A 26,496-nucleotide genomic window follows, 5' to 3' on the forward strand; every position below is an offset into this window, starting at 1 on the left:
AGAGATGTTGCACAATAAAGCCCTGCTCAGACACTTGAATGAGAGTTCCTTCGATGTGGTTCTAACTGACCCTATCTTCCCATGTGGGGCGCTGCTGGCTAAGTACCTGTCAGTTCCTGCTGTGTTCTTTTTGCGTGCTGTTCCCTGTGACCTGGATTTCGAGGCCACGCAGTGTCCCAATCCCTCCTCATATATTCCCAGGTTAGGAACGAAGAATTCAGACCACATGACCTTCCTGCAAAGGGTCAAGAACATGCTCTACCCTCTGGCCTTCAAGTACATTTGCCATGTGTTATATAATGTCTATCCAAGCCTTGCATCTGAGCTTTTTCAGAGAGAGGTGTCCTTGATGGACATCCTCAGCCATGCTTCTGTGTGGTTGTTCCGAGGAGACTTTGTGCTGGACTACCCTAGGCCCATCATGCCCAACATGGTCTTCATTGGGGGCATCAACTGTGCCAACAGGAAGCCACTCTCTCAGGTCTGTATTGCTGCCTTCCTCCTGTTAGTGCTACAGCTAACAAAAATTCCAAATGGAAACTTGTCTCTTCTTTTCTTATCTACTCATTTTTCCAAAGGGTTCAACTTTGCAGGGTGAAGGAGCCCTCTCCTTTGATGAGCGGATTCACCTCTGGAGCAAGGACCATAGCTTGGTGGCCTCGGGTGTGGAGCTCCCGCACAGCATCCAGCAGGGTGCTTATCAGGGTGTTTCTTTGCTGCTTTCAACAAAGCACAAAAGGAAGCAGGCATGTGCAGTGGTGGGCATGGCAATATTTCTTCCTCTGGTCTTGGGTGCATAGAAATGTCATCACTGGGACCTGAACTGTCTAATGAAGCAGCGATTGCAAGCCAGTTAGGGAAGTCAGATGGAAGTGGAATGTGAAGTTTGGAGGTCTGTGATTCTGGGATTGAGTCACTGAGTCCTATTTCCTGTGTTAGAGCAGTGCTGTCAGGGTTTTCTCCAGGTGTTTTGCTGTAGGTTGTGTAGCGTGGGGACGTTTTGGAGGTGGGAGGAATTGTGCCAGTTGTATGTCATGTAGGTCTGCAACTGGCATGTCTCAGGTCACCCATCTATGCTGACGATTGTGCGGGACACACACCTATTCTGAATGGTTCTGTGGAGGCATCTCAGTTTAGGTTCTACAAATGTGGATGGGGGAGTGCTGACCTCTATAGAGGTAAGGTGTCCTCAGGAGATGCTGACCTCATCACTCAACTCTGTGGATCAAACACGACATATCCGAAGTGGGACTGCTGTTCAGCCACCAGAAGCTTTTCATCGTCTTACCTGAGCCCTGATTATTAGGATTTTGTTGGAACGGGGCTCTTGGTGGTTCTATTTTGTTTCTTTTTAAGTAAGGTTTATTCCATTTTTTTTATTATTGGGAAAGCAGATATTCAGAGAAAAGGTGATAGAGTGAGAAAGATCCTCCATCCATTGATTAATTCCCCAAGTGGCCACAATGGCTGGAGCTGAACCTATCTGAAGGCAGGAGCCAGAAACTTCTTCTGGGTCTCCCACGTGGGTGCAGGGTTCCAAGGCCCTGGGCCATCCTCTACTGCTTTCACAGGCCACACGCAGGGAGCTGGGTGAGAAGTGGAGCAGACAGGACACAAACCCGCATCCATATGACATCCTGGTGCATGTAAGGTAAGGATTTAGCTGCTAGGCTCTTCGCTGAGTACTTTAAAATGGTTTTTTCCTTTGTTTCCCTGCATGGTTACGTCCTCTGGAATAACCGCACGCACTCTGTTGCTGACCCCGATTCACTTTGTGGCAGGACCTTGTGCGGGTCAGCTAGCCACTCTGGCTTTGATGCTGGCATCATGAGCAGCTGAGAAGTGTTTGTGCTCTCCCTGTCAGGTCCACAGTTTGACAGGAGCCCAAAGTGCAGGGTGTGTCAACAGGAAACCTATGTCAGATCCACATTTTTGTGGAGAGACATGTCAGGTACCCTTACATCTTCACCATTTGTTACATGAGCTAGGAAAACGCTGATGGCTGTTGTCTGCTTAACTTCTTCTATGTGTTAGGTTGTTGTCTGTTGATTCTCTAGAGAGTAGCATGTTTTGATTTATGAATACATGTGTCATGTTCAAAGCAGCGTAGTCATACCCTATCCCTTGTCATACTTAATATCAATTTGTCTTTCCTTCCCTTCCTTTTTTCCTTCTTTCCTTCCTTCCTTCCTTCCTTCCTTCCTTCCTTCCTTCCTTCCTTCCTTCCTTCCTTCCTTCCTTTAATTCTCTCTTCCTTGCTTGCTTCTGTTCCCTCTCTCTATGTCCCCTTTCCTTCCTACCTTCCTCTCTCTCTCTCTCCCTTCCTTTCTTACTTCTGTCCATCTTTTTTCATAATATCCAATACATGAATATTGCCTCTTGTCTCCCTAAGAAACAGTAGCATTCAGAGTTACCTTCTGTTATTCTCTTTTGACTGAACAACCATTTCCTACTCTTCTGCCCACTACACCCCAGGTTCTGTAGACACTGTTGTGGCAGCCCAATAGACTCGACGGTTGGACATTGTACATGTGAACAAGGTTTAAATACATCATCTTTTTTCTACTTTCCTTGATCATGTACTGATCCAGATGTCAGCTTCGTTTTATCTGTTTGCTGAGGTGATGTTTTCCGATGGTTTCCTTACCATTGCGGCTGTTTGTTGACCCATGACCCAATTCTGCCAACCCCTTTTCCTGTTGCATGCCAGCACTTAGCAGTCCTGCAAGGTACAAGGCTGAGAGGTAAGCAGTGAAGCAGTGAATGAAATTAGTTAGGTACAGGGAGAATTAAGAAGGAATAATTCAAATGAAATAAATAGCAGAGACCAAGTTTGACTCTTGGCACCTGAGCCAGGCACAAGAGCCCAGAGCAAACTCCCTGAGCCTGTTTAATATTCTGTACAAATTACACATGACTTATTTGATGGTCTGAGATTACTTGTAGGTTACAGCAATCATTAGTGAGCATGGTGATTGTCTAACTAAGACAGTAACTAACCGTCTTCCTACGCCAGGCAGTCTGTGGCTAAGTGAATGACGCCTCATTAACACAGGCCTGCGATCCCCTATGTCCATAGTCTTCATGCCTAGACACCAGCATTCCAAGCATCTATCCCTGTCCATGGTAGGGCCCTTACCACAGGGAGGCATGCCACCACTCTGATCTTCATAACCATGAAAGAGTTAAGGATCTGGTCTCCATCAGTAAGTTTTGGTCACCTTCTGGACTGACTGTGGCCTACTCTAAAATCAGGCCTTAGCGAAGCTGAACCAAGCTATGGCCAAAGCTCAAAATCCTAACATTTGGCTGCTCTTTCAGTCTGGCTGTGTTTTCACCTGTCCTCCAGAAATTCTAAGTAATCATTGATGAGGTCCATCGTGCTGGTGACCAGTGGTGCTGTGTCAGCATTAGATAACACTTTGCTTGTATCTCTGCTACAAGTCAGGGATCACTGTTTTTCCGTTCTTAGCACTAGACAGTGCCCAAGCCCAGACTGCTGTCATTCTGTAGCTTTGTGTGCTTTCAAGGTGGGCTCTAGGTGAGTCAAGGAAGCCCAGAGCCCTTCTCCAAAGGGGCTGTGAGCCAGTACCTGGGTGCTGTGGCAGATCCAGGCAGTCAACCACAGTCCTTATCTGGGGTCACAATTCTGCCTGACATTGGACCTCACCATGGGGAGGATGGGGGTGTCTCACTGATGGTTCCAAAGCAGAGTCTAATGTTTATGTCTTCTTCCTCCTACTGAATCATGGCTGTATTCCACCTGTTGTTTGGGGTCAGGATAAGGCTAAGATAGCAAGAATTCTCACCACTGTATCTACTACAGGATTTGTTTATAAATTTTATAACCCATCAAACATGCGACAGAAAAACAGATCCAAGACCCACAAAGCTGTGCTCTTCCAGCTGTGGTGGTCTGCTCATGATGCTGGACTGCTGCATTAGTAGGGGTGATACGGGCTGGGACACATGGGCCTCCCAGTGGAGTCAGGATCTCCACTTGTAGCTCAGGGAGGTCCACAGGCTCTGTGTGTGGACCCCAGGGCAGTGGCTGTTGGGTTCAGCTCAGTGTTGAGGTTCACCATGGTGGATGCTCCACTGAGTTCCTAGGTAAACTCCTGCCATTCCTTCTGTGCTTCCATCCCCAGCAGACGGAGTCTTTGTTCACCTGTGTTGCCTGAGGTGGGGGTGGGATGATGGAGGGCTCCGTTGGCTGCTGAGGCTGACACTGAGCTGGTTTGCAGCTGAAGCACATAGTCTTAAATACCAGTGAAGTTCCATGTTGACACCCAGGCCCAGCCATGACCAGTATTGATGTGAACATGACTATGAGTCTATTGTGTTGTGCTCTCCAGTTTCCACCTGGTCCTGGAATTACACTTGGGATCCAAGTGTAAGACCTATTAGTGCGTCCCATTCCCTGCCTAGTGGCTGGTGTCTAGCTCTGAGCCACACTGCTTAGACTTAGGGTAAAGGTGGTATGTTTTGCTCCTTCTCATGTTCTTCAATTTGTTTTGGTGGAGTGGTAACAACAAGCACAGTGGTTACGTTTCTCACAAGTTTTGCCTTAGCAACCAGAAAGAGGGGACATTGGACATTTTGCTTTCCAAGTGGGAGAATAGAATTGTAAATGGCGTCGTGGTCAATAATGTTAACCCTGCTGTCTGCATAGCATACATCAATATTGGAGTCCAAAGTCTGGTTGAGCAGATTGAGTGAAACTCAAGAAAATGAACTGGTGTGCTCCTTGGTTTACCAGCAGGGTCAGTTAGGTTTCGTTTATGACTGATCTCATTGCCAGTATATAAAGTGGGAGGACACAGTTATTCCACAATAATTAACTTGAAGATGGCACTGTGCCTTCCAATGGCATGAGATTGTGATAAGCAACTTGGTGAAACAGTATAAATGTGAAAAAAGGCTGGGGTGAGAGGCACAGGCTGCTGTGGGGACTGTGGTGTGTTTGCCTTCGGTGCAATGATGCTGCAATTGCAGATTCCCCTTGTGAGGCTGGTAGGGTTGCTGCTCTGGCTGCATGTCCTGCCCTGGACTGAAGGTGGTAAAGTGCTGGTGGCATTCGTGGATGGAAGCCCCTGGTTCACCCTGCTGGATGTTGTGCGGGAGCTCCACACCCGGGGTCACCAAGCTGTGGTCCTTGCACCAGAGTTGAATCTGCACATCAAAGGAGAGGACTTCTTCACCCTGCAAACCTTACCTACTTCTTACTCCCAAGAGCAATTTGATCAAAATTTCAAACGCCAACAACACATGTTCTTTGAGACCCAGAATATTCTGAAGATTGTTTTGGATAATATTGAAACCATGAGAAACGCTTCTGAATTTTATTATGGCGTCTGCTCAGAGCTTCTGCACAACAAATCTTTGATCAGGCAGTTGAATGAGAGTTCCTTTGATGTGGTCCTAACGGATCCTGCCTTACTATGTGGAGCGCTGCTGGCTAAGTACCTGTCAGTTCCTGCAGTGTTCACTTTGCGTCTTATTCCCTGTGACCTGGACTTTGAGGCCATGCAGTGTCCCAACCCTTCCTCATATATTCCCAGGTTAGGAACGAAGAATTCAGACCACATGACCTTCCTGCAGAGGGTCAAGAACATGCTCTTTCCTTTGCCACAGAGCTACATTTGCCATGTGTTGTATGATTCATTCCAAACCCTTGCATCTGAGCTTTTTCAGAGAGAGGTGTCCTTGGTGGACATCTTCAGCCATGCTTCTGTGTGGCTGTTCCGAGGAGACTTTGTGCTGGACTACCCCAGGCCCATCATGCCCAACATGGTCTTCATTGGGGGCATCAACTGTGCCAAGAGGAAGCCACTCTCTCAGGTCTGTTTTGGTGCTTTTCTGCCATCGGTGCTTCAGTTAGAAAAAATTCCATAGAGAAAGTTCTAACTTCTTCCCTTATCTACTCATCGTTCTAAAGAGTTCGCCTTATTCTTCTGAGAGTTAAAGGGAGAGGATTTGTGAAGGTGTTCACATGTGCTGTTACTTGAGATTTCTTTGTCCCTGACATGCACGGCATACAGGGCAGCGTTTGCCACAAGATAGGCGTAATTGTGTGATTGCACCCGATGTGTCCATGTTCATTGCACCCTGTTCCTATGTGTGTGATTTCCTGTGTCTAATAGGTGTAGAGGTTTAAGTCATGAACTCAATTGTCATGGGTATTTACTGCAAATTTTCAAAAACTTTTAAGAAGATTTACAATTTGAATGTTTTGACATGCTAGTTTTCATTAGGAAGTGTGTGGGATTTAATTTGAATTCCAGGCTCTTGCCATGCACAAAGGTAGGAACCGAGTTTGCTAAGTGTGTAAGGTAATTGTTTGGATGTTCAGTAGCAAACACATATACACACATGAGGATGGGTTGCTCCACACAAAGAGATTCCCACCACAGGTGTGCATTGATCCAGTAAGAGAAATGGGGTGTTGCAGAGAAGGAGAGAGAACACGCCAGCTGTCCTGGAAGAGAGAGCTCCCCTAGTTGTGGTCCTCTTTTTGAAATGAGGGGAGAGCCCCTATAGACTTAATGTAATGAGATACCAGTAAATTCCAAATGAATCTCCACTGGTTGTTTCATGGCACCTTCGCTCAAGTCCCAGATGAAACAGATGAATTCTGGGCACGTGGGCATTTTGATTGACAAGTAGGAGGCTAGGAGGATGGGCTCAGGACCTATGACATTCAGCTCAGTAGACCACATCTTAAAGAAAGTGCTGTCGACGTTTTCCCATTCTGCAAGACATTGCCTCTGAATAAGTGGGTAGCATGTATTATGTTGAGGCACATTCCTGCTATTAACTATCATCCTGTGACAGTTTTTATTGTGAAAGGACATGAAATTTATTTAACACTTTATCTTGGTCTGTTGACATGGTGCAGTGGTGTTTGTCTTTTATCTGATTTGCATGTGTGAAACCATCCTTGCATGCCTGGAGTAAACTCCACTTGATGATAGGCTGCACATTTAGGGATATCCAGTGGGATTCAATTGGCTGCTGTTTTGTTGATTTTCTTATCAATGCTCATTGGGATATTCATCTATAATTTTCTTCTGTTGTATCTTGATCTGCCTAACCTCCACTTCATTTGTTTGGAATCATTTGAGGAATTGATGTTAATTTTTCGTTACAGTTATGGGAAAAATCTGCAGTGAAGTCCTGGTCTTATCTTTTTTAGGATCATTTTTACCATTGAGTTAGTCCAGACCTTGTTTCTTGTCAATTCTATGCATTTCCATGGTTCAATTTTAGTTCTTTCTATGAGCTAGAAATTTATTCATTTCCTCTAAATTTTGTGTTTGTGCACCTGACATATCTGGGGAGTATGCCAACATTACTGTGTGGCTTTTGTAGTAAGAGTGTTTTTCCCCAAGTTGTGATTTTATGTCTGTGTGCTGTAGTGGGTCTAGTTCCTGTTGGAGGCCTTCAGGTTGTCTCTTTTTTTTTTTTTTTAAGGTTAGGACATGTTTATTTTTTAAATATATTTTTATTTTGAATTTTGAATTATGTGGTACAATTTTGTGTAGGCTGGGATTCCCTCCCAAACTCTCACCCCCATCAGGTTTTTCCCATTTTGTTACAATAATGTAGTCCTTCATAAGGAATCATAATTCCATCAATCTCTTATTTAAGTATACCCCGACATTGTTGGTACAGACAATGTCAAACAGTCCAGCATTGTCTACACATGTCCAACAGTTTCCATCTTTCATCTGGATGCAGGGATGCATGTTCCATTATACCCCCACATCTGTATATGATAGACCCCAGTACTCCATCACTATATGTTACCATAAGTGAGAAGCCATGAAACAAGGTCAACAACTGGTATGAGTTAGAACAGTCACAACAACAACAACAACATCAACAACAAATTATTGTACCATGAAAAAAAAATGCACCACTGAGTAACCAACACATGAGTGACAAAAAGGAAACACAGAAGCTTCTTGGGAAAATGATGCCATCGTATAATTCATGAGCCCATGATGAATTTGACTAGAGAAAAGAGATTATTTGGAATGAACCAAACATCAAAACACATTGGATACAGCCAAAAAAAGCAAACAAACAATCAAAAAACAGTATGGATTGGACTATTGGAGTTACACTTTCCATGCTGGTTTCCTTATATAAGAGAGAATATATGGTATTTGTTCTTTTGTGATTGACTCATTTCACTGAGCATAATGGTCTCTAGTTGGGACCACCTGATTGTAAATAGAATAATTTCATTCTTCCTAGTAGCTGAATAATATTCCATGGAGTAGATGTACCATAGTTTCGTTAACCGCTCTTCCTTGGACACACATCTGGATTTTTTCCATGTCTTTGCTATTGTAGATTGTGCTGCTGCAAATATAGGATTACAGATCCCCTTCTCACATGCAGATTTCACTTCTATTGGGTATATTCTTAGGAGCGGGCTGGCTGGGTCATTTGGCAGGTTTATTTGCAATTCTCCATGCACTCTCCATACTGATTTCCACAGTGGTTGTACTAGCCTGCACTCCCACCAGCAGTGAAGGAGGGTGCCTTTCTCCCCACATCCATGCCAGCAGGTGTTGTTAGTTGAATTCTGAATGTAGGCCAGTCTCACTGGAGTTAGGTGGTACCTCAACGTGGTTTTCATTTGTATCTCTCTTACGGCAAGGGAGCCTGAGCATCTTTTTATATGTCTGTTAGCCATTTGAATCTGTTCTTTTGAGAAATATCTGTTCATTTCTTTTGCCTATTTTGTAACAGGTTTTTTTTTTTCTGTCCCTGGGTTTCTGAAGCTCTTTGTAAATCCTGGATATTAGTCCCCTATCACTTGTGTAATATGCAAAAATTTTCTCCCATTCTGTTGGTTGCTTCTTTGTTAATTGTTTCCTTTGCTATATAGAAGCTTTTTAGTTTTATGTAGTCCCATTTGTTCCTTTTGGATTTGATTGCCTTTGCTTTTGGTGTCTTTCTAAGAAGTCTTTCCCTGTTGCTATATCTAGGAGTGTGTTTCCTATGTTTTCCTTTAATAGTTTGATTGTTTCTGGGTGTAGGTTTAGGTCCTTGATCCATTTAGAGTTAAGTTTCATATAATGTGACAGGTGCGGGTCCTGCTTCTTAATTCTGCAGACTGCTATCCAGTTGTCCCAACAGCATTTGTTGAATAGACCTGGATTTTTGCCTGGATTGTTTTCAGTTTTCTTGTCAAAGATTAGTTGATTATACTTGTGTGGGCTCCCTTCTGGTGTTTCTATTCTGTTCCAATGATCTTCTTCTCTGTTTCTGTACCACTACCAGACGGTTTTGATAAGCACTGCTCTGTAGTATGTCTTGAGATCTGGAATTGTGATTCCTCCAGCTTGATTTCTATTTTTCAGGATAGTTTAGGCTATTCTTGGTCTTCTGTGATTCCAGATGAACTTTTGTATTATCTTTTCTATTTCTGAGAAGAAAGTTGTGGCATTTTCATTGGGATTGCATTGAATCTGTACATTGCTTTTGGTAATATGGTCATTTTGATAATGTTGGTCCTGCCAATCCAGGAACAACATGGTAAGGTTCTCCATTTTCAAGGTCTTCTTCAATTTCCTTTTGAAATGATTTATAGTTTTCATCATAGAGGTCTTTCACATATTTAGTTAGCTTAATTCCTAGGTATTTAAGATTCCTGTCCTCTATTTTAAAGGGGACTGTACGTACAATTTCTTTCTCATCCATGGAATTACTTGCATACACTACTGCCATCGATTTGTGTTCATTAATTTTGTATCCTGCTACTCTGCCAAAGTCTCTTATGCGTTCCAATAGTCTCTTGACTGAATCTTTTGATTCTCCTATGTAGGGAATCATGTCGTCTGCAAATAGCGATAATTTCAATTCTTCCTTTCCAATTTGTATTCCTTTAATTGCTTTTTCTTGCCTGATAGCTCTGGTAAGGACTTCCAATACTATATTGAAGAGCAGTGGTGATAGTGGACATCCCTGTCTAGTTCCAGATTTTAGTGGGAAGGCTTCCAATCTTTCTCCATTTAGTATGATGCTGGCATTGGGTTTTTCGTAAATTGCTTTGATTGTGTTATAGAATGTTCCTTCTATGATTATCTTGTTTAAGGTTTTCAGCATGAAGTGGTGTTGGTTTTTATCAAATGCCTTCTCTGCATCTATTGAGAGGATCATATGGTTTTTATTTTTCAATTTGTTGATGTGATGTATCGCATTTATTGTTTTGCGGATGTTGAACCATCCCTGCATGCTTGGGATGAATCCCAACTGGTCCAGGTGAATGATCTTCCTGATGTGTTGTTGGATCCTGTTGGCTAGTATTTTATTGAAGATCTTTGTATCTATGTTCATCAAGGATATCGGTCTGTAGTTCTCTTTTTCTGTTGTTTCTCTATCTGGCTTTGTTATTAACGTGGTATTAGCTTCATAGAAAGAGCTTGGAAGGACTGCCTCTCTTTCTATTGCTTAAAAAGGCTGGTGTAGGATTGGGGTAAGTTCCTTTTGAAATGTTTGGTAGAATTCAGCAGTGAAGCCCTCTGGTCCAGGACTTTTCTTGGTTGGGAGGGCTTTAATTACTGATTCAATCTCAGTGCGTGTTATTGGACTGTTTAGATTGTTAATTGTTTCTTGATTCAATTTTGGTGGATTTTATGTGTCCAAAAATCTATTCATCTCCTCTAGGTTTTCTGATTTGTGCGCATAGAGTTGCTTGTAATCATTCCTGATGATTCTTTGTATTTCTGAGGTATCTGTTGTTATATCTCCTTGCTCATCTCTTACACGTATTTTCTCCCTCCTTTTTTTTTTTGATTAGTTGGGCTAGTGGGGAGTCTATTTTGTTGATGTTTACTTAAGAACCAGCTCTTTGATTGATTGATCTTATGTATAGTTCTCTTGGTCTCTATTTGGTTTATTTCCTCCCTTATTTTGATGCTTTCTTTCCTACTAATCTTGGGATTGTCCTTCAGCTATTCCTTCAGCTGTAAGGTTAGCTGATCTACTTGGTGCTTTTCTAGTTTCTCGACATAAGCACTGATTGAAATGAACTTTCTTCTTAGCACCACCTTGATTGTGTCCCATAAGTTTTGATATGTTGTGTTGATGCCTTCATTTGTTTTAAGCAATTTTTTAATTTCCCCTTTGATTTCCTCTCTAACCCACTGCTCATTTAGTAACATATTATTCAGTCTTCATGTGTTTGCAAGTCTTCCTTGGCGTTTCGACTTCTTGGTCTCTAGCTTCATTCCTTGATGGTCTGAGAAGATGTATGGCATGATTTCCACTTTTCACAATGTGCTGAGGCTTGTTTTGTAATCTATAACATGATCAATTCTGGAGAAGGTTCCATGTACTGATGAAAAAAAGTGTATTCTCTGTCTGTAGGATGAAATGTTCGATAGATGTCAACTAAGTCCATTTGCTCTGGAGTTTAGGTGAGTTCTGTTGTTCCTTTGCTGAGTGTCTGGTTTTTTGATCTGTCCATTGATATTATTGGGGTATTAAGGTCTCCCACTATGATCGTATTGGAGTCTATTTCTCCCTTTAAACCTGTTAATATTTGTTTCACGTAGCTAGATGCTTTGGCATTTGGCGCATATACATTTAATATGCTGATCTCTTCTTGCTTTGATCATTATGTGGTATCCTTCTTCATCTCTTTACATCAAAGTCGATGTCATCTGATAGAAGAATGGCTACACCTGCACGTCTTTCCTTACCATTTGCTTGGAATATCTTTTTCCATCCTTTCACTTTCAATTTCCTCTGATCTTTGTTGGTGAGATGTGTCTTCTGTAAGCAGCAGATAGCTGGATTTTGTTTTTGATCCAGTCCTCTGATCTATGGCGTTTGACTGATGAGTTTAAGCCATTTACATTCAGCGTTATTATGGATAAGGGGCAGTTTGTTCCTGTCATTTTGGTGATGTATTGTTCTATGATTGAATCTTATTAGCCTCTTACTGAGATGTTCTCCACATTTGTCTCTGTTTTTGGTTGTTGCTATTTCTTTTTTCTTTCATGGGAACATCCTTGAGTATCATTTGCAGGGCAGGTTTAGATGAGAAAAAGTCTTGAAGTTTTTCTTTATTGTGGAAGAATTTTATTTCATTTTCAAAGACAAAGGAGAGCTGTGCAGGATAAGTTATTCTCAGCTGAAATTTTTTCTCTTTTAGAATCTGGAATATGTCACTCTATTCTCTTCTGGCCTGTAGTGTTTCCTCTGAAAGATCAGCTGTGAATTTGATTGGGATTCCTCTATATGTCATTTGATTTTTTTTTTCACGTGAACATTTAAGGATTTTTGTTGTTGTTGTTGTTCAACTGAAGAGAGCTTGATTATCATGTGTCGTGGTGAAGTTCGTTTTTGGTCAACTCTTTTAGGAGTTCTGTAACCCTTCTGTATATTGTTTTCCAATTCTTTGCCCAGATTAGGGAAATTTTCCTTTATTATTTCATTGAATAAACCTTTAATCCCAACTTCTCTTTCTGCACCTTCTGGAACTCCCATAACTCTTATGTTGGACCTTTAAATCACATCTTTTAAATCTTCAATACATTTTTTAGCTTGACCCAGCTCTGCTTCCAGCTTTTTGTTTGTTTCTTCATGGTGACAGGAAATATCTTCTAATTCTGAAATTCTTCCTTCTGCCTCATTCATTCTATAGTTTTAATTTGCTTTACTGTGTTCTTAATTTCTGATATATCAGCCTTGATGTGATTTATTACAGCTATTTCTTCTTTGAACTCTTGTTTGTGCTTCTCATTGTTGATCAGCAGCTTTATAACAAGTTTTCTGAGTTCTGTGTCCCCCATTTTCTCAATGTCTTCCTCAGTTAACTCTGAGAGTGGGCGAAGCTTTTGCCCCTTTGCTGGAGAGTCTTCAGTAACATTCATAGTGCCTTTGTCTTTTCTTTTACCTTTTGTAGTTGCCAATCTGGCTGACGAAATCATCTCTAAGGTGTATTACTTATAGGACTACGAGTTGATTTTTTTTATTTGATCAGTGCCCTAGATCTGGAAAACACAATTGTTGTGAATAATTGCTTTGTTGGCAGCACCGATTTTGTAGGCAGCACTGATCTTGTTGCCCACTGTTGGCTGATAAGTCTGAGTACCTCCTGAAGTTATTTTGGGTTTAATTGGTGGTGTGCCTTGTCGGGGCTGTTTTTTCTGCAGAGCCTGTGCAGTGCTCTAAGATGGTGGTGATTTTGTTCCCAGCTTAGTTCTTGGGTGACTCAGCTGTCCGCCCTTCAGTGTAACAGTGTCTAGTCCCGTGACACTGATATCTGAGAGCTGCTGAATTAGTGCATGCGCAGTTTACCACTCCTCCTCTTGCAGTTTATCAGTGTTTGGAGCACTTGCCTCAGTGTCCAAGATGGCGCCCGTAGGGGCACCAAAAAAGATCAGGGGGCTGTTGGCCATCAGCTCCAGGGACCACGCAGACCCTGCAGGCTGCAAGGCTGGTGCTGTGGGCTCAGCTCAGTACAATTAGCTAGTAACAAGCCCACTCTGGACCTTCACTTTGGGTCCACATTTGCTGCCCTGCTACCTGAGATGACACCAGGCCATACACTGCTGGAGAATTGCGGCTGTTGGCTTTCAGCTTCAGGGACCACATTGACACTGCAGGGAGTGAAGCTGGTGCTACCCTCTCCAATTGGATCAGCTCCATGTGATCAGCCAGAAATGAGCCTCCTCTGTGCCGCTCAGTCAACTCCACAATCCACCTCTCCACACAAGATGGCACTGAGTCTCCTACTCTTTCTCGCCTGTGGCTGGTCCCAGTCACCCAGCAAGTTTGGCAGGTCCCAGACTGCACTCACCTCCCGAGCTCCCCATGTGGACCCAGGATCCCACCTGGTGGTCACAAGAGGTGTATGGAGACCACTGGCTGGTGCTGGAAACGGATCACTGGAGCCTGAATCACTGGAACCTGGATCACTGGGGTGTGAGTTGCTGCTCGCCAACCACTGGTAGGTTTTTCAGTCCACTGCAACATTGCTGTCCTGTCGCCACAGCTTCCCTGTGTGCAGGGGGTCTCCAGATATCCCCTGCTTTTTTCCCCTGTAATCTGCTTATTGTATTTCACCCTGTCTGAAGATTCTCTGTCTTATCAAACATGTCTGTACCCTATGCCGCCATCTTCAAAATTCCAGGTTGCCTCTTGATAGCCTCTGCTGCTCTGTCAGAACTTGGGGCATGGTGATCTGTAGCTGGGGTAGAGATCACGTCTGCCTCTCAGGCTGTTCTGGGGTGTGGACAGCTGATGCCCTAGGGCTTGTGAGAGTGGAACAACCACCATGTGGCCCTTCCCCTGGGCATGGGCACCTGTTTGCAGTGTGTACCCAAGGCTGCAGCACTGTGAGACTTTGAGACGCCATGTGGGGGAGAGCCTCCTGCAGAATACAAGGGTAGTACTTAAAGGTGATGCAGCATGGGCAATAATAAGTCCATGAGGGTACACTGGAGGAGGGCTACTCTAATGGCCAAGGATGCATGGTAGTGGGGACAGGGAATTTATGGACATACCTTGGGTACTTCATTTGCTGGGGTGGTGCCTGAGAGGCACAATACACCTCAAAAGAAAGCAGAAGGCCAGTGTGAAGTCCGAGGTGCTCTTCTGTCAGTCTCTGGTGAGATCTTACTGCTGTTCAATGACCAGTCTCTCCATTGCATCTGTACTACATTCTAGCATAGTCCTGCAAATATTGTGACCCAGTAGGAGTTTTTATTTAGTTGTTTTTATTATCCTTCTCTGTCAGGAAGTGCCAGTCATTGGGCATCTTGCCTGAGCAAAGAGGAAAGTGTTTATAGACTTAGCAAAGATAGAATCTTCCAGCAGAGAAAGTGAATTAGAAGCAGGTGGTTCCTTAGTGCTTAGTCATAATTTGCTGAACAATTGTTCAAAGGGGATTGGCAGGAGAGGAATTGATGAACGTCCAAAATCTCATTTAAAAGTAGAATGAAGCACAATGCATGAATAGGGACACTAGTGTGTCCCTGAGAGATAAGCAGGGTCAAAGTATGTGTACAGATTTGAGCAACCCAGCTCAGAATTACCTGGAAGAAGTGGAGGGTGTGGCAGTCATAAACAAAAGGGAGAGGCAGATAGCACAATTATTACCTTGAAGAGAACATAGTACCTTCTAATGGCATGAGATTGTGATAAGCAACCTGGTGATAGCAATATAAAGATTGTAAAAGTACAAGTACATATATATAGGAGACACAGGCTTGTGTGGAGTGTGTGGTGTGCCCTTCTGCTGCAGAGATGATGCTAAAACTGCAGAATCCCCTCCTGGAGCTGGTTGGGCTGCTCTTCTGGATGTGTATCCTGCCCTGGGCTGAGGGCGGCAAGGTGCTGGTGATGCCCATGGATGGAAGCCACTGGCTCAGCATGCTGAAAGTTGTGCGGGAGCTCCACGCCCGAGGTCACCAAGCTGTGGTCCTTGCACCAGAGGTGAACCTGCACATCAAAGGAGAGGACTTCTTCACTCTGGAAACCTTCCGTACTTCTTACTCCCAAGAGGAATTTGACCATTTATTCCAATACCACAATCAAATGATCTTTAAGACACAAAAATCTTCTGAAGACTTTTTTGGAAATGGTTGCAAGCATGAAAAATGCTTCTATGATGCGCAGCAGGACTTGCTCGGAGCTGTTGCACAATGAAGCCCTGATTAGACACTTGAATGAGAGCTCATTCAATGTGGTTCTAACTGACCCGATTAACCCATGTGGGGCACTGCTGGCTAAATACCTATCAGTTCCTGCTGTGTTCTTTTTGCGTGCTGTTCCCTGTGATCTGGACTTTGAAGCCACACAATGTCCCAACCCCTCCTCATATATTCCCAGGCTCATGACAATGAACTCAGACCACATGACTTTCCTGCAAAGGGTCAAGAACATGCTCTACCCTCTGGCCTTCAAGTACATTTGCCATGTGTTACATAATGCCTACCCAAGCCTTGCATCTGAGCTTTTTCAGAGAGAGGTGTCCTTGATGGACATCCTCAGCCATGCTTCTGTGTGGCTGTTCCGAGGTGATTTTGTGCTGGACTACCCTAGGCCTGTCATGCCCAACATGGTCTTCATTGGGGGCATTAACTGTGCCAACGCGAAGCCACTCTCTCAGGTCTGTATTGCTGCTTTCCTCCCATCAGTTCTCTAGTTAGGAAAAAAATTAAAGGAAATTCTTCTAAGTGCTGTCTTGTCTACTCATCTCGCAAGGAGTTATAATTGTGGGAGTTAAAGGGAGAGGAACTGTGAGAGTGTCCACATGTACTGTTACTAAGATTCCTCTGGACCTCAGTTGGACTTGGGAAAAGGTGGCATGAAAATATGTATATTGACATTTGTGTTAAATTGAATGAAGTATCATAAAACTGCCATGGGGTTTTATGCCTAAGGAGGCACCTCATGAAAGAAGTCAATAACAAGGGAAGTTCTCTTGCTGCTGAGAGCATTCCTGGAGACAGTGCTTGGAGGCCCTTCCTCTGTCTGCTGCCCAGAGACCTTCTCCTGTGCCCCACTGCTCACTCAAAACAGGTAGCCTTCTCTTTGAGCTATCGTATGCTCATGTACATATGTGCACGTGTGTATATATGTGTGCATTTTTTCTGCCCCTTTGACTAAATGTATTTATTTATGACAACACTAATTATTATCTTGGTGCATGGCAAGAGCTTGGTATCAAAATGAAACCCCACTCCCGCATGTCCTACTGAAAATTATGTGAACAGTTGAAAGCTGCTACTTTCATTAATGTCCTATTGCAAATATACAGTGAAACATGTGGCCGGGTCAGTTCACAGCTTGGTCTCTGAACTTGCAGTTACAGGAGATCAAACATGCAGGAACATGGTGCCATGACACAAGCACAGGTTTGATGAGGTCACACCATCACTTGCCTTTGCTAGGACAAACCTTCTCCCCTTGTCTCTCATTCATGTCATATAGATAAGTGTCCATAATATTTTTCAAAAAGTTTTGAAAATTAATTAAGTTTTTAAATTGCTTTTTCTTTCTTTTAATTTCACTATGTGATCATATTCTCTTCTCTCTGTTGTTTTGCTTGGGGTTGGGAGAAGGATAAGTTGGGAAGTCCTAGAACACCGAAGCTGTTACCATGCTAGGTTGCAAAAGCTACAGCCCACAAAGGCTCATGCAGTGCATGAACGGGTCCAAGGGACAGCTATGTCTTGCATGCTGATGTGATTGGCCATGACCCTGGACTGCTGCATAAGCCTAGGTGATGAAGACTGGAGCGCTTGGCAACCCCGGAGGGGTCAGATTCCACGTGTGATGCTCAGAGAGGTCCACGGGCTGTGTGAGTGAGTCCAGGCAACAGCTGATGGGTTCAGCTCAGTGTTGAGATTCACCGTGGGGGATGCTCCACTGAACTCCAAGAAAAATCCCTTAACAGATGGAGTTTTTGTCCAGCTGTGCTGCATGAACTGGAGTAAGGATCATGGGGGACTCCTCAGGCTGCTGAGGCTGAGGCTGAGGTGGTTTGCAGCTGAAGCTCCTGCTCATATGGAGCACTTTAAGTCCAGATTGACACTGCAAGCCCAGGCCAGAGTAGCTGGTGGTGTGGCCACAGCATGAGCCTACCCTGCTCATGTCTCAAGTACCCTCCCCCCACACCTGGGTGAATCCAGAAGCTCCGTCCACATGCATTGCCTGTAGCTCTGCATCATATTGGGTGTCACTTGAGCATGCCCAGTTCCTGGCTCCAAGTCTATAGTCTATCATTGATTCTTCTCCTTTCCCCTCATAAAGTGACCAGGGCTTCTTTCCAAGCTGCACTCATTGGAGTCAGGGGAAGGGAAAGGAGGTCCAAGAAACTGGCTCACCTGCTCTTCAATTCATCTCTTCTTATTGGGGTGCTAACATCAACCACAGCTAATGTGATCTCCCACATGGGTGCTCCCATGTGTAGTGTGGTTGAAATTGGATGTTTCTCTGGAGAGACAGTTGTAGGAGGATCTGATTTTGTCCTTTTTCTCCATGCCATTCTTACCTCACTTTCGTCTCCCTTGCTTGTGTGGGTTGTTTCACCATGAGATTAGACTGTGTTGAGGAGTTTGAGGAGTTTTCCTCTTTCACAAGACCCAAGTCCACGAACGTATGTTGTTTTTTCTGCTCCCTCTTCTATTAGGTACGTAATTGGCTGAAGTATGTTATTGATCATCTGTAAGAGACAAGTTTGGAGTTGCTTGTTCTTTTTGACATTTTGTTTACTGTTTCAAGTCATTGTCATTAGTAATCCTATCCTCATTTCTTTGGATTCTTTTGCAACTGTTTTTCCAACTTCTTAGATAAGTTTTATATTCATTTCTGTTTGGCTTGTCTTAATATTTGTATTTAGTTTTTACAAAGAAGGAGGCATGCAAAAATGTGTACATACAGAGAGAGAGAGAGAGAGAGAGAGAGATGGGAGATGGAAAGAGAGAGTGAGAGAGAGTGAGCCTTTGTCTCCTCCGTCTTCTCTATCTGACACTCTCCAGTTGGAACAGTCAGATCTGGGTCAAGCTGAAGCCAGGAGCCAAGAAGTCCATCCAGTTTGCCCTTAAGGGTGATAAGGATGCAAGCACGTGGGTGTTCTTCTGCTGTCTCCCAAGGAGCTTCAGGAAGAAGATGGATTCAAAGTGGAGCAGCTATGACTGCTGTGTCTTAGGATGCACTAGCAGGAAGCTGAACTAGAAGTGCAGGGACTGGGACTCCAACTGGACCCTGCCATGGAATGTGGGTGCTGCAAGTGATCCTCACCTACTCTGGACAACAGTTTCACCTCTTGCTGCTTTAGAATTCCTCCTGTGTTTTGGCTTTGTGGCCGTTATGACAATCTCATGCATTGGAGAGGGCCTTGTGGCGTCCTTTGAGATTTCTGATCGTATATGGTCACATCCTTTCCTAGAATGGGACATTTTCTCCTGTTAACTCACTGAATAGCTTTTGCATGCCTTTGCCAGTACTTAATGCTGTCCCATCGGTTGGGAGTGGGTGTCTTTATTCATTCTTTTTTCTTCTCGCTTACTTCAAATGATCTGTATTCAACTTTAGAAATTCTTCTGCTTCATCTAACCTGTCTTGTGGCTCTCAGGTGTATACTGAGTTCATTGGCTGCATGATTTCTGTTTGGATCTTTTCAGGATCATATCATAGATTGTTTTCACAATTTGTTTGAATTACCTGTTTTGATTTCCTTGTATCACATTGAGTTTCCTTAGAATCATTCTTTCAATTTTTTTTCAGGCTTTTCATCAGATTTCATTTCTTTGGAGCATGTTGCTAGAGTGGTAGTGTGGTCCTTTGGAGAGTCATGTCCTCTTACTTTTGCACATTCCTGCCCCTCCAATTGTCTGATGCACTTGGGAAATATGGGGTCTGTATTTATTCAGTAGAATTTGTAATTAGTTCCTCACAAAAATTTCTATGGGTGTTGGGCTGTGTGCTGTGTTATTTTGGGTTCCAGTTGAGTACCCTCATGGGGTCTCTGTACAACTTCTTCAGCTCTATCATCTATATATTCATGGAACCTGTGAAAGCTGAGGCAGAGATCCTATCCATGTCCATAAGGCTAGGGACACTCCAGTGGCCAGGTGAGTGTGGAGCACATAGCAGTAGAGGTAGGCCACGTACAGGATGGCCACTCCTATAGGTCCAGGCACGTGTGTGCAGTGCACAGCTATTGCAGCTGCAGTGGACCATGTGGGGGGTGTACATCAGTGGTAGCAGGGCACTGGTAAGTCTCTGGGGCTACTCCAGTGTTCAAGAAGGTACAGTGCACCTGTCATGGTAATGGGGGCAGGGAACCTATTTGGCATACTTTGCACTCATCAGCCATAGGTATCTGTCCAGCAGCATTCCACAGGCCTAAGGACAGTTCTACAAGCAGGTGTGAAGTCTAGTGTACATTTGTCAGTCTCTGGGGTCTGTGCAGTGGGGAGGTCTCTAGAGGGATCCAGAGGGCTATCTGGTCATTTTCTCTGTGTTTGCATTCTGGCACACTTATAGAGTATTATAGATGAAAAGTAGCTGGTTTTTTTTTTCTCTTTGTTTTTGGTTCTTTCCTGTTGGAAGAGGCCCAGGGACCTGCAATGAGCCACTCCCCCACTCCCTCCCAAAACAAGAAAGGAAAGAGTTTGCATACTCAGTCTATACTATACAGAATAGCATGAAGCTGGGGTCAGGGTCCTGGGGACTACACAGGCTCAGCTGCAGTCTGCCAAAGAGGGGTCAAAAGCGAACTGCATGTGATGAAATTAAATGAGGATCCAAAGTCTAATTTTGTAAACAGTGAAAAAAAAACACACATGCACTAGCATGCTCCCTGGAGAGAGCAGCAGGGTCAGAGGAGTTTGTCCAATACGGTTATCAGGTCCATCTCTGCAGGGAGAAGGTAGGGGTAGGGCGGTCATAAAGAATGGGGATAGGCTTATGGCACAATGATTAACTTATGGGATGGCATGCAGGTTTATCAGTGCTCTGGCAACAATATAAATGTGAGAAAAGCTGGAGTAGGAGGCTCAGCACCCATGCCGTAAGAGTGGTGCACCTGCCTTCTGCTGAGATGGTGCCACAACTGCAGAGTCCTGTCCTGGGGCTGGTTGGGCTGCTGTTCTGGATGTGTGTCCTGGGCTGGGCCGAGGGTGGCAAGGTGCTTGTGGTGTCCTTGGATGGAAGCCACTGGCTCAGCATGCGGAAGGTTGTGCAGGAGCTCCACGCTCGAGGTCACCAAGCTGTGGTCCTTGCACCAGAGGTGAACCTGCACATCAAAGGAGAGGACTTCTTCACTCTGCAAACCTTTCCCACTTCTTACTCCCAAGAAGAATTTGGCCACATTTTCCAACGCCACAGACAAATGATCTTTAAAACACATTTTCTAAAGAAATTTTTGGAAACTATTGAGAGCATGAAAAATGGTTCTATGATGTATTACAAATCCTGCTCAGAACTACTGCACAATCAACTACTGATTAGACACTTGAATGGCAGCTCATTTGATGTGGTTCTAACTGACCCGGTTAATCCATGCGGGGCACTGCTGGCTAAGTACCTGTCAGTTCCTGCTGTGTTCTTTTTGCGTGCTGTTCCCTGTGATCTGGACTTTGAAGCCACACAGTGTCCCAATCCCTCCTCATATATTCCCAGGTTAGGAACGAAGAATTCAGACCACATGACCTTCCTGCAAAGGGTCAAGAACATGCTCTACCCTCTGGCCTTCAAGTACATTTGTCATATTAATCACAGCCCATATGTAAACCTTGCATCTGAGCTTTTTCAGAGAGAGGTGTCCTTGGTGGACATCCTCAGCCATGCTTCTGTGTGGCTGTTCTGAGGAGACTTTGTGCTGGACTACCCCAGGCCCATCATGCCCAACATGGTCTTCATTGGGGGCATTAACTGTGCCAAGAGGAAGCCACTCTCTCAGGTCTGTATCCCACCCTTATGTAATTAGCGCTATATGTAGAAAGCATTTAATTTATTTTTTTAAAAGATTTATTTATTTTTATTACAAAATCAGATATACAGAGAGGAGGAGAGACAGAGAGGAGGAGAGACAGAGAGGAAGATCTCCTGTCCGATGATTCACTCCCCAAGTGACCGCAATGGCGGGTGCTGCACCGATCCAAAGCTGGGTACCAGGACCTCTTTCAGGTCTCCTATGCAGGTGAAGGGACCCAAGACTTTGGGCCATCCTCAAATGCTTTCCCAGGCCACAAGCAGGAAGCTGGATGGGAAGTGGAGCTGCCGGGATTAGAACCGGTGCCCATATGGGATCCCGGGGCGTTCAAGGCGAGGACTTCAGCCGCTAGGCCACGCCACCGGGCCCAGAAAGCATTTAATTTAAAAGGTACAAGTACTTACTCATAGATGTGTTTTTCCAAAGATCTCTACTTGTCATTCTCCCAAGAGTGTTAAGGAGAGGAGTTGTTAAAGTGTCCACAAGTAGTGGCATTAGCTATGCAGGTCCCTTGGCTTACCTAGGGTGAATGGAGAGGATGTGCAATAGGATTTGCAAGGACTGGTCATGGTGTGTGACTTCTTTAAAGTGAGCAGGAGTGTATGAGCTTGTTTTGGGAACTGATCCACCAGGGGAATTTTTCATGCTGATTATCCATGGGTTGTAAGGGAGTAGCCAAGTGTGCAATGTTGATATGACAATTTTCAGTCCTCCTGACTCAGCAGGGATGGATCTCAGAAGGCACTGGACCTGGGCATTCAAATGATGTAGAAGCTTCCAGCAGGATCAGTAACATAAGCAGGAGGCAGACATGGAAGCTTGGAGGTCTGTGATCAGAGGATGTCCTGCTGCTGTTCCTGTGTCCTGCTTGTCGGGGGACGCGGGGGAAGCTGTGCTGGCAGGAGGCTTTCTCGTGAGGGTTTGGTGTCTGATGTATAGGGTTGGACATTGTAGGTGCACGTCAATTGGGTATTTTACTTGGGACACTTAAATTATCCGTCTATGGAGGAAGCTGCTAGAGTGGGGACAAAACAGGGTCCTGGGAAGCCAGTGAATGTGGGGTCAGCAATGAGGAGACTGAATTGAAAGTAGGAATCTCAGTTTCTTTTTTTAACTCCAGAATAGATGGAGTTGTGAATAAGGAGCCTTTCCATTTATGTCATTTTCATTTAATTCATCTTAATGTTTATGAGTGTGTGTGCTCTTTCAAACCAATGGTCATCAGACCTTTTCTGTTTTATCTTGTGTGCAATGCAGTTATCAATTCTACGGTAGATGTGTCCTTTATAGTTCTGAAGATGTTGAAATGTAAGCAAGTGTTTAAGTTTTCTTTCTTTTTTTTCTTTACTATTTCAGTGTATTCTGTGTAGTTACCTTCACCAGCTCCAGTGATCTCTCCCATTTTTCTCTTTGGATGACCTTGTACAGGTGACCCTACCCTCTGGCTTTTATGAATAGCCAATAAATGTTAGATATTCTCACTCTTACGTCTACAGCCTCACAGGAGCCCCAAATGACAGTGTGTCACCTAGCATCTATGCTAGTTCCACCTACTTTGCTGAAGACTGCTTTGGGTAACATGTACATTTCAACAGTTTTTACTCTCCCAAGCAATGAACTCAGGAATGTGGGATATCCTTCCAATTTCTGAGTCCCCTTCAATTTCTGTCACTTCCGGGAGAAAAATGAGATTGGGCGTGAGACCCTTAGTGACTCTTCAGAGGTTCACTTGCAACCTGCCAAACACTTGTTAAAGACAAGCAGCAGGTGATGAGATGAAAGGAGCATGCAAATCCTGGCCTTCTGTTAAGAAGAAAGAAGAGCAACAGAGCGAGTTGCAGCAGGGTCAGAGGAGCTCCTTCAGGCTATGGCCAGCATACCTACACCCATGGTGGAGGCAGAGGGGAGGGCAATCAAGAAAGGCAAGGGTGGGTTGATTCCTCAATCATTAACTGAGCAAGGGCACTGTGCCATCCAATAGCGTGCTGTTTTGCAACATGGCTGGTGAAAATAGAATAAAAGTTAATTTTGCTGCAGAAGGAGAGCCACTGTTGGCTTCTGCAGGGATGGTGCGTCGACTGTCAGTTCCCCTGGCAGGGCTGGTGGGGCTGTTGTGGCTGTGTGTGGTGCCCTGGGCTGAGGGTGGCAAGGTGCTCGTGATGCCTATGGAGGGCAGCCACTGGCTCAGCATGCGGAAGGTTGTGCAGGAGCTCCACGCCCGAGGCCACCAGGCTGTGGTCCTTGCTCCAGAGGTGAATATGCACATCAAGAGAGAGGACTTTTTCATCTTGAAGACCTATGCCACTTCTTACACTCAGAAGGAATTTGACCACCTCATCCTAGGGCAGACTGGAAAGACGTTTGAAACAATGCCTTTGCTGAAGACAATTTTGGGAACATTAGAGGTTTTAAAAAATGTATCTACGTTCTTTCACCAGTCTTGTGTAGAACTTTTCCACAACAAAGTCCTGATCAAGAACCTTATTGACAGCTCCTTTGATGTGGTTCTAACTGACCCCCTCTTCCCCTGTGGGGCACTGCTGGCTAAGTACCTGTCGATTCCTGCTGTGTTCTTTTTGCGTGCTGTTCCCTGTGACCTGGACTTTGAAGCCACACAGTGTCCCAATCCCTCCTCATATATTCCCAGACTCCTGACAATGAACTCAGACCACATGACCTTCTTGCAAAGGGTCAGGAACATGCTCTATCCTCTGACCCTCAAGTACATTTGTCATATTTCTTATGATCCATATGAGAGCCTTGCATCTGAACTTTTTCAGAGAGAGGTGTCCTTGGTGGACATCCTCAGCCATGGTTCTGTGTGGCTGTTCCGAGGAGACTTTGTGCTGGACTACCCTAGGCCCATCATGCCCAGCATGGTCTTCATTGGGGGCATCAACTGTGCCAACAGGAAGCCACTCTCTCAGGTCTGTATCCTGCCTCGTGAAATCACTGTGTAGAATATTCTTTAATAATTAATTTACAACTGCTTACTCATCTGATTTTTTTCTGGATCTCCATCTCTCTTTTTTCTAGTAATCTTCTGTGGCAGACCATGGTAGTGTGGTGAAAGATTGCAGTGGTCCCTAGGATAGTGCGATCCTGGTGTGAGGGTCAGTAATTGGATTGGCACACATTGGTGTGACTCCGCCAAGACTGTCTATTTGTCAGAACACCTGCTTCCTCATTGTGTGAGATCCTTCGATGGTGCTGCAGAAGAGAACTTGTGCTATCCATCAGGGTGTATTACTTGCAGATTATTGTAAACAGGTTTCTGTTACAGTCATGAGCCCCTCAACACAGTCAAGTTATAAAAGAGAGAGTGTTTCTTAATTCTTGGTCTGGATATCTTCCAGTCCACAATCAGATGCTCCAACGGGTTAGAGCTCTGTTGAAGTAAGCAGAAGGCAGTGGTCTAAAGACCTGTCAGAGTGATTTGTCAGATCATGAGGCAGGAATAGAAAGGTAGGTAAGTTCACAGAAAGAAAGATTAGATAGTAGATAGATAGTAGATAGATAGATAGATAGATAGATAGATAGATGACAGATAGCCCACTCGGGTTTATTATCAATGCTGTTTGACAACAAATGTCAAGCAGTCCCTTGAGAGCCATCTTCTGTGGACATGTTCTCAGTTGTCAAAGGACATACTTCTGGCAACCACTTCCCAGTAGCTCTAGCCCAGAGACCAAGCCTTTGATACATGTACCTGTCAGAAGCAACAGCAAAGGACAAGCAAATTAGCACATTGTGATCATTGGCATGGAAGTTGTTTTCTTTTTCCTTTTTGTGCCATAGAAGTTCTTAATGGCGCTATCTTGGATGGGATTTAGGTGAGATTAAAGATGACCTCAGCTCCCAATGGAAGTAAAACTTCCAAAGAGGTAAAGTAAGTAAAATGGGAAGGGAGCCAATGAAGGTGTAGGCTCTGGTCAGAGGATGGGACCATCAAGGTCCACTCCTCAGAGCTGTAGCTGTGCTGACAGGAGCCTTTCTACCCAGCGCATGGGGGCTCGGGTGTGATGTAAGGACATAACTGATATGGATGTATTATGATTGCTGCTGTCAAATTAGGCTTCTATTTGGGACACTAAAATAATCAAGGAATGTTTGAAGGGGCTATAAAGGGACAAAACTGACCCTAGAAATACACTGAAGGTGTGGTGGGTGTCAGGGAGATAGGAGTCTGAAGAGGGGAGGGTTTTTCTTAGGAGATGGTCACCATTTCACAGAACCTTCGTCTCTTGATGCCGCATTTCCAAAATTTGACATTCTCCTTTACCAAGAATTCCAGAAGCTTCTTACTTGGACCTTGAATATTCAAGTTTAATTGTAATAGAACATATTTATCAACATATTGAGAGAACCACCCTTTGTGGGGAGGGAAGAGCCTGCTCATTAACGGCATAATCACTTTGTTTGTAGCAATCCATAAATTTAGATCTTGTGTTTTTTTTCTAGATTTCTTGTTGAATATGCAACTGTCATTACTAGGGACTGTAAGTTTCATTTTGGTTTTGTCAGAGTAGTGCAGTGAACAATTATGAATATATAAGGCTTTGTGAAAACTTGAAAGGGGAAAAGCATTTACAAGGTAATTCTTCAAGTTTAGTTTTATGGTTGTATTCGACAGATTATAATAATTGAAACCCCTTACTCTCATTTTCATTTCCAGATGACCAAGTGACCTAGCCAATGTGATTTTGATTTGCAGTTCTCCAATGTACTCATGTAGAGCTTTTCTTTTCCTGTCCTTTTTCGCGCCATGGCTACTTCGTATGTCTTCTTCTGAGAACTGTCGGTCTAATTCTATTGCTGATATTTCAGTCCAGTTATTTGGGGTTTTGCTATACAGTGCTTGAATGCTTTATTCATTTTGGATGTTAACACTTCATTAGATGCACAACTTACAGATAATCTTTAGGTCTTCACACTGTCTGTTCATTCTCTTGGTGGTTTCCTTGCAGTGCAGAAGCTTTTGAATTTGATTTGCTCCGTTTGAACTCTTGTTGCTTTTGTCTTTG

General features: G+C 44.1%; 2 protein-coding genes and 1 pseudogene across 10 annotated transcripts in view; all 3 read left to right on the forward strand.

Moving 5' to 3' along the window:
• LOC101533137 (UDP-glucuronosyltransferase 1-6) overlaps window positions 1–26,496 on the forward strand; it is a 181,184-nt gene that overhangs the window by 131,137 nt on the left and 23,551 nt on the right. Inside the window, exon 1 of one of the 9 annotated variants that reach the window (XM_058665135.1) lies at window positions 23,444–24,399. The exons of the other annotated variants lie outside the window; for them this stretch is intronic. Within the exon in view, the coding sequence (XP_058521118.1) occupies window positions 23,470–24,399 (930 nt within the window). The 5' untranslated portion in view covers window positions 23,444–23,469. Of the gene's footprint in view, window positions 1–23,443; window positions 24,400–26,496 lie in introns of those variants that run through there. 9 annotated transcript variants of the gene reach the window in all.
• On the forward strand, window positions 4,978–5,895 carry LOC131480277 (UDP-glucuronosyltransferase 1A4-like). Its single transcript, XM_058664164.1, has one exon. It carries the CDS (start codon window positions 4,978–4,980, stop codon window positions 5,893–5,895), a length of 918 nt encoding a protein of 305 aa, XP_058520147.1.
• On the forward strand, window positions 20,579–21,466 carry LOC131480278 (UDP-glucuronosyltransferase 1A4-like; annotated as a pseudogene).

The sequence above is a fragment of the Ochotona princeps genome, chromosome 5 (genome assembly GCF_030435755.1).
Source record: "Ochotona princeps isolate mOchPri1 chromosome 5, mOchPri1.hap1, whole genome shotgun sequence".
Lineage (NCBI taxonomy): Eukaryota > Metazoa > Chordata > Mammalia > Lagomorpha > Ochotonidae > Ochotona > Ochotona princeps.

Bases quoted from the DNA above. Each gene is read 5' to 3' on its own strand.
- LOC131480277 (XM_058664164.1), top strand. From the start codon at position 4,978: ATGATGCTGCAATTGCAGATTCCCCTTGTGAGGCTGGTAGGGTTGCTG.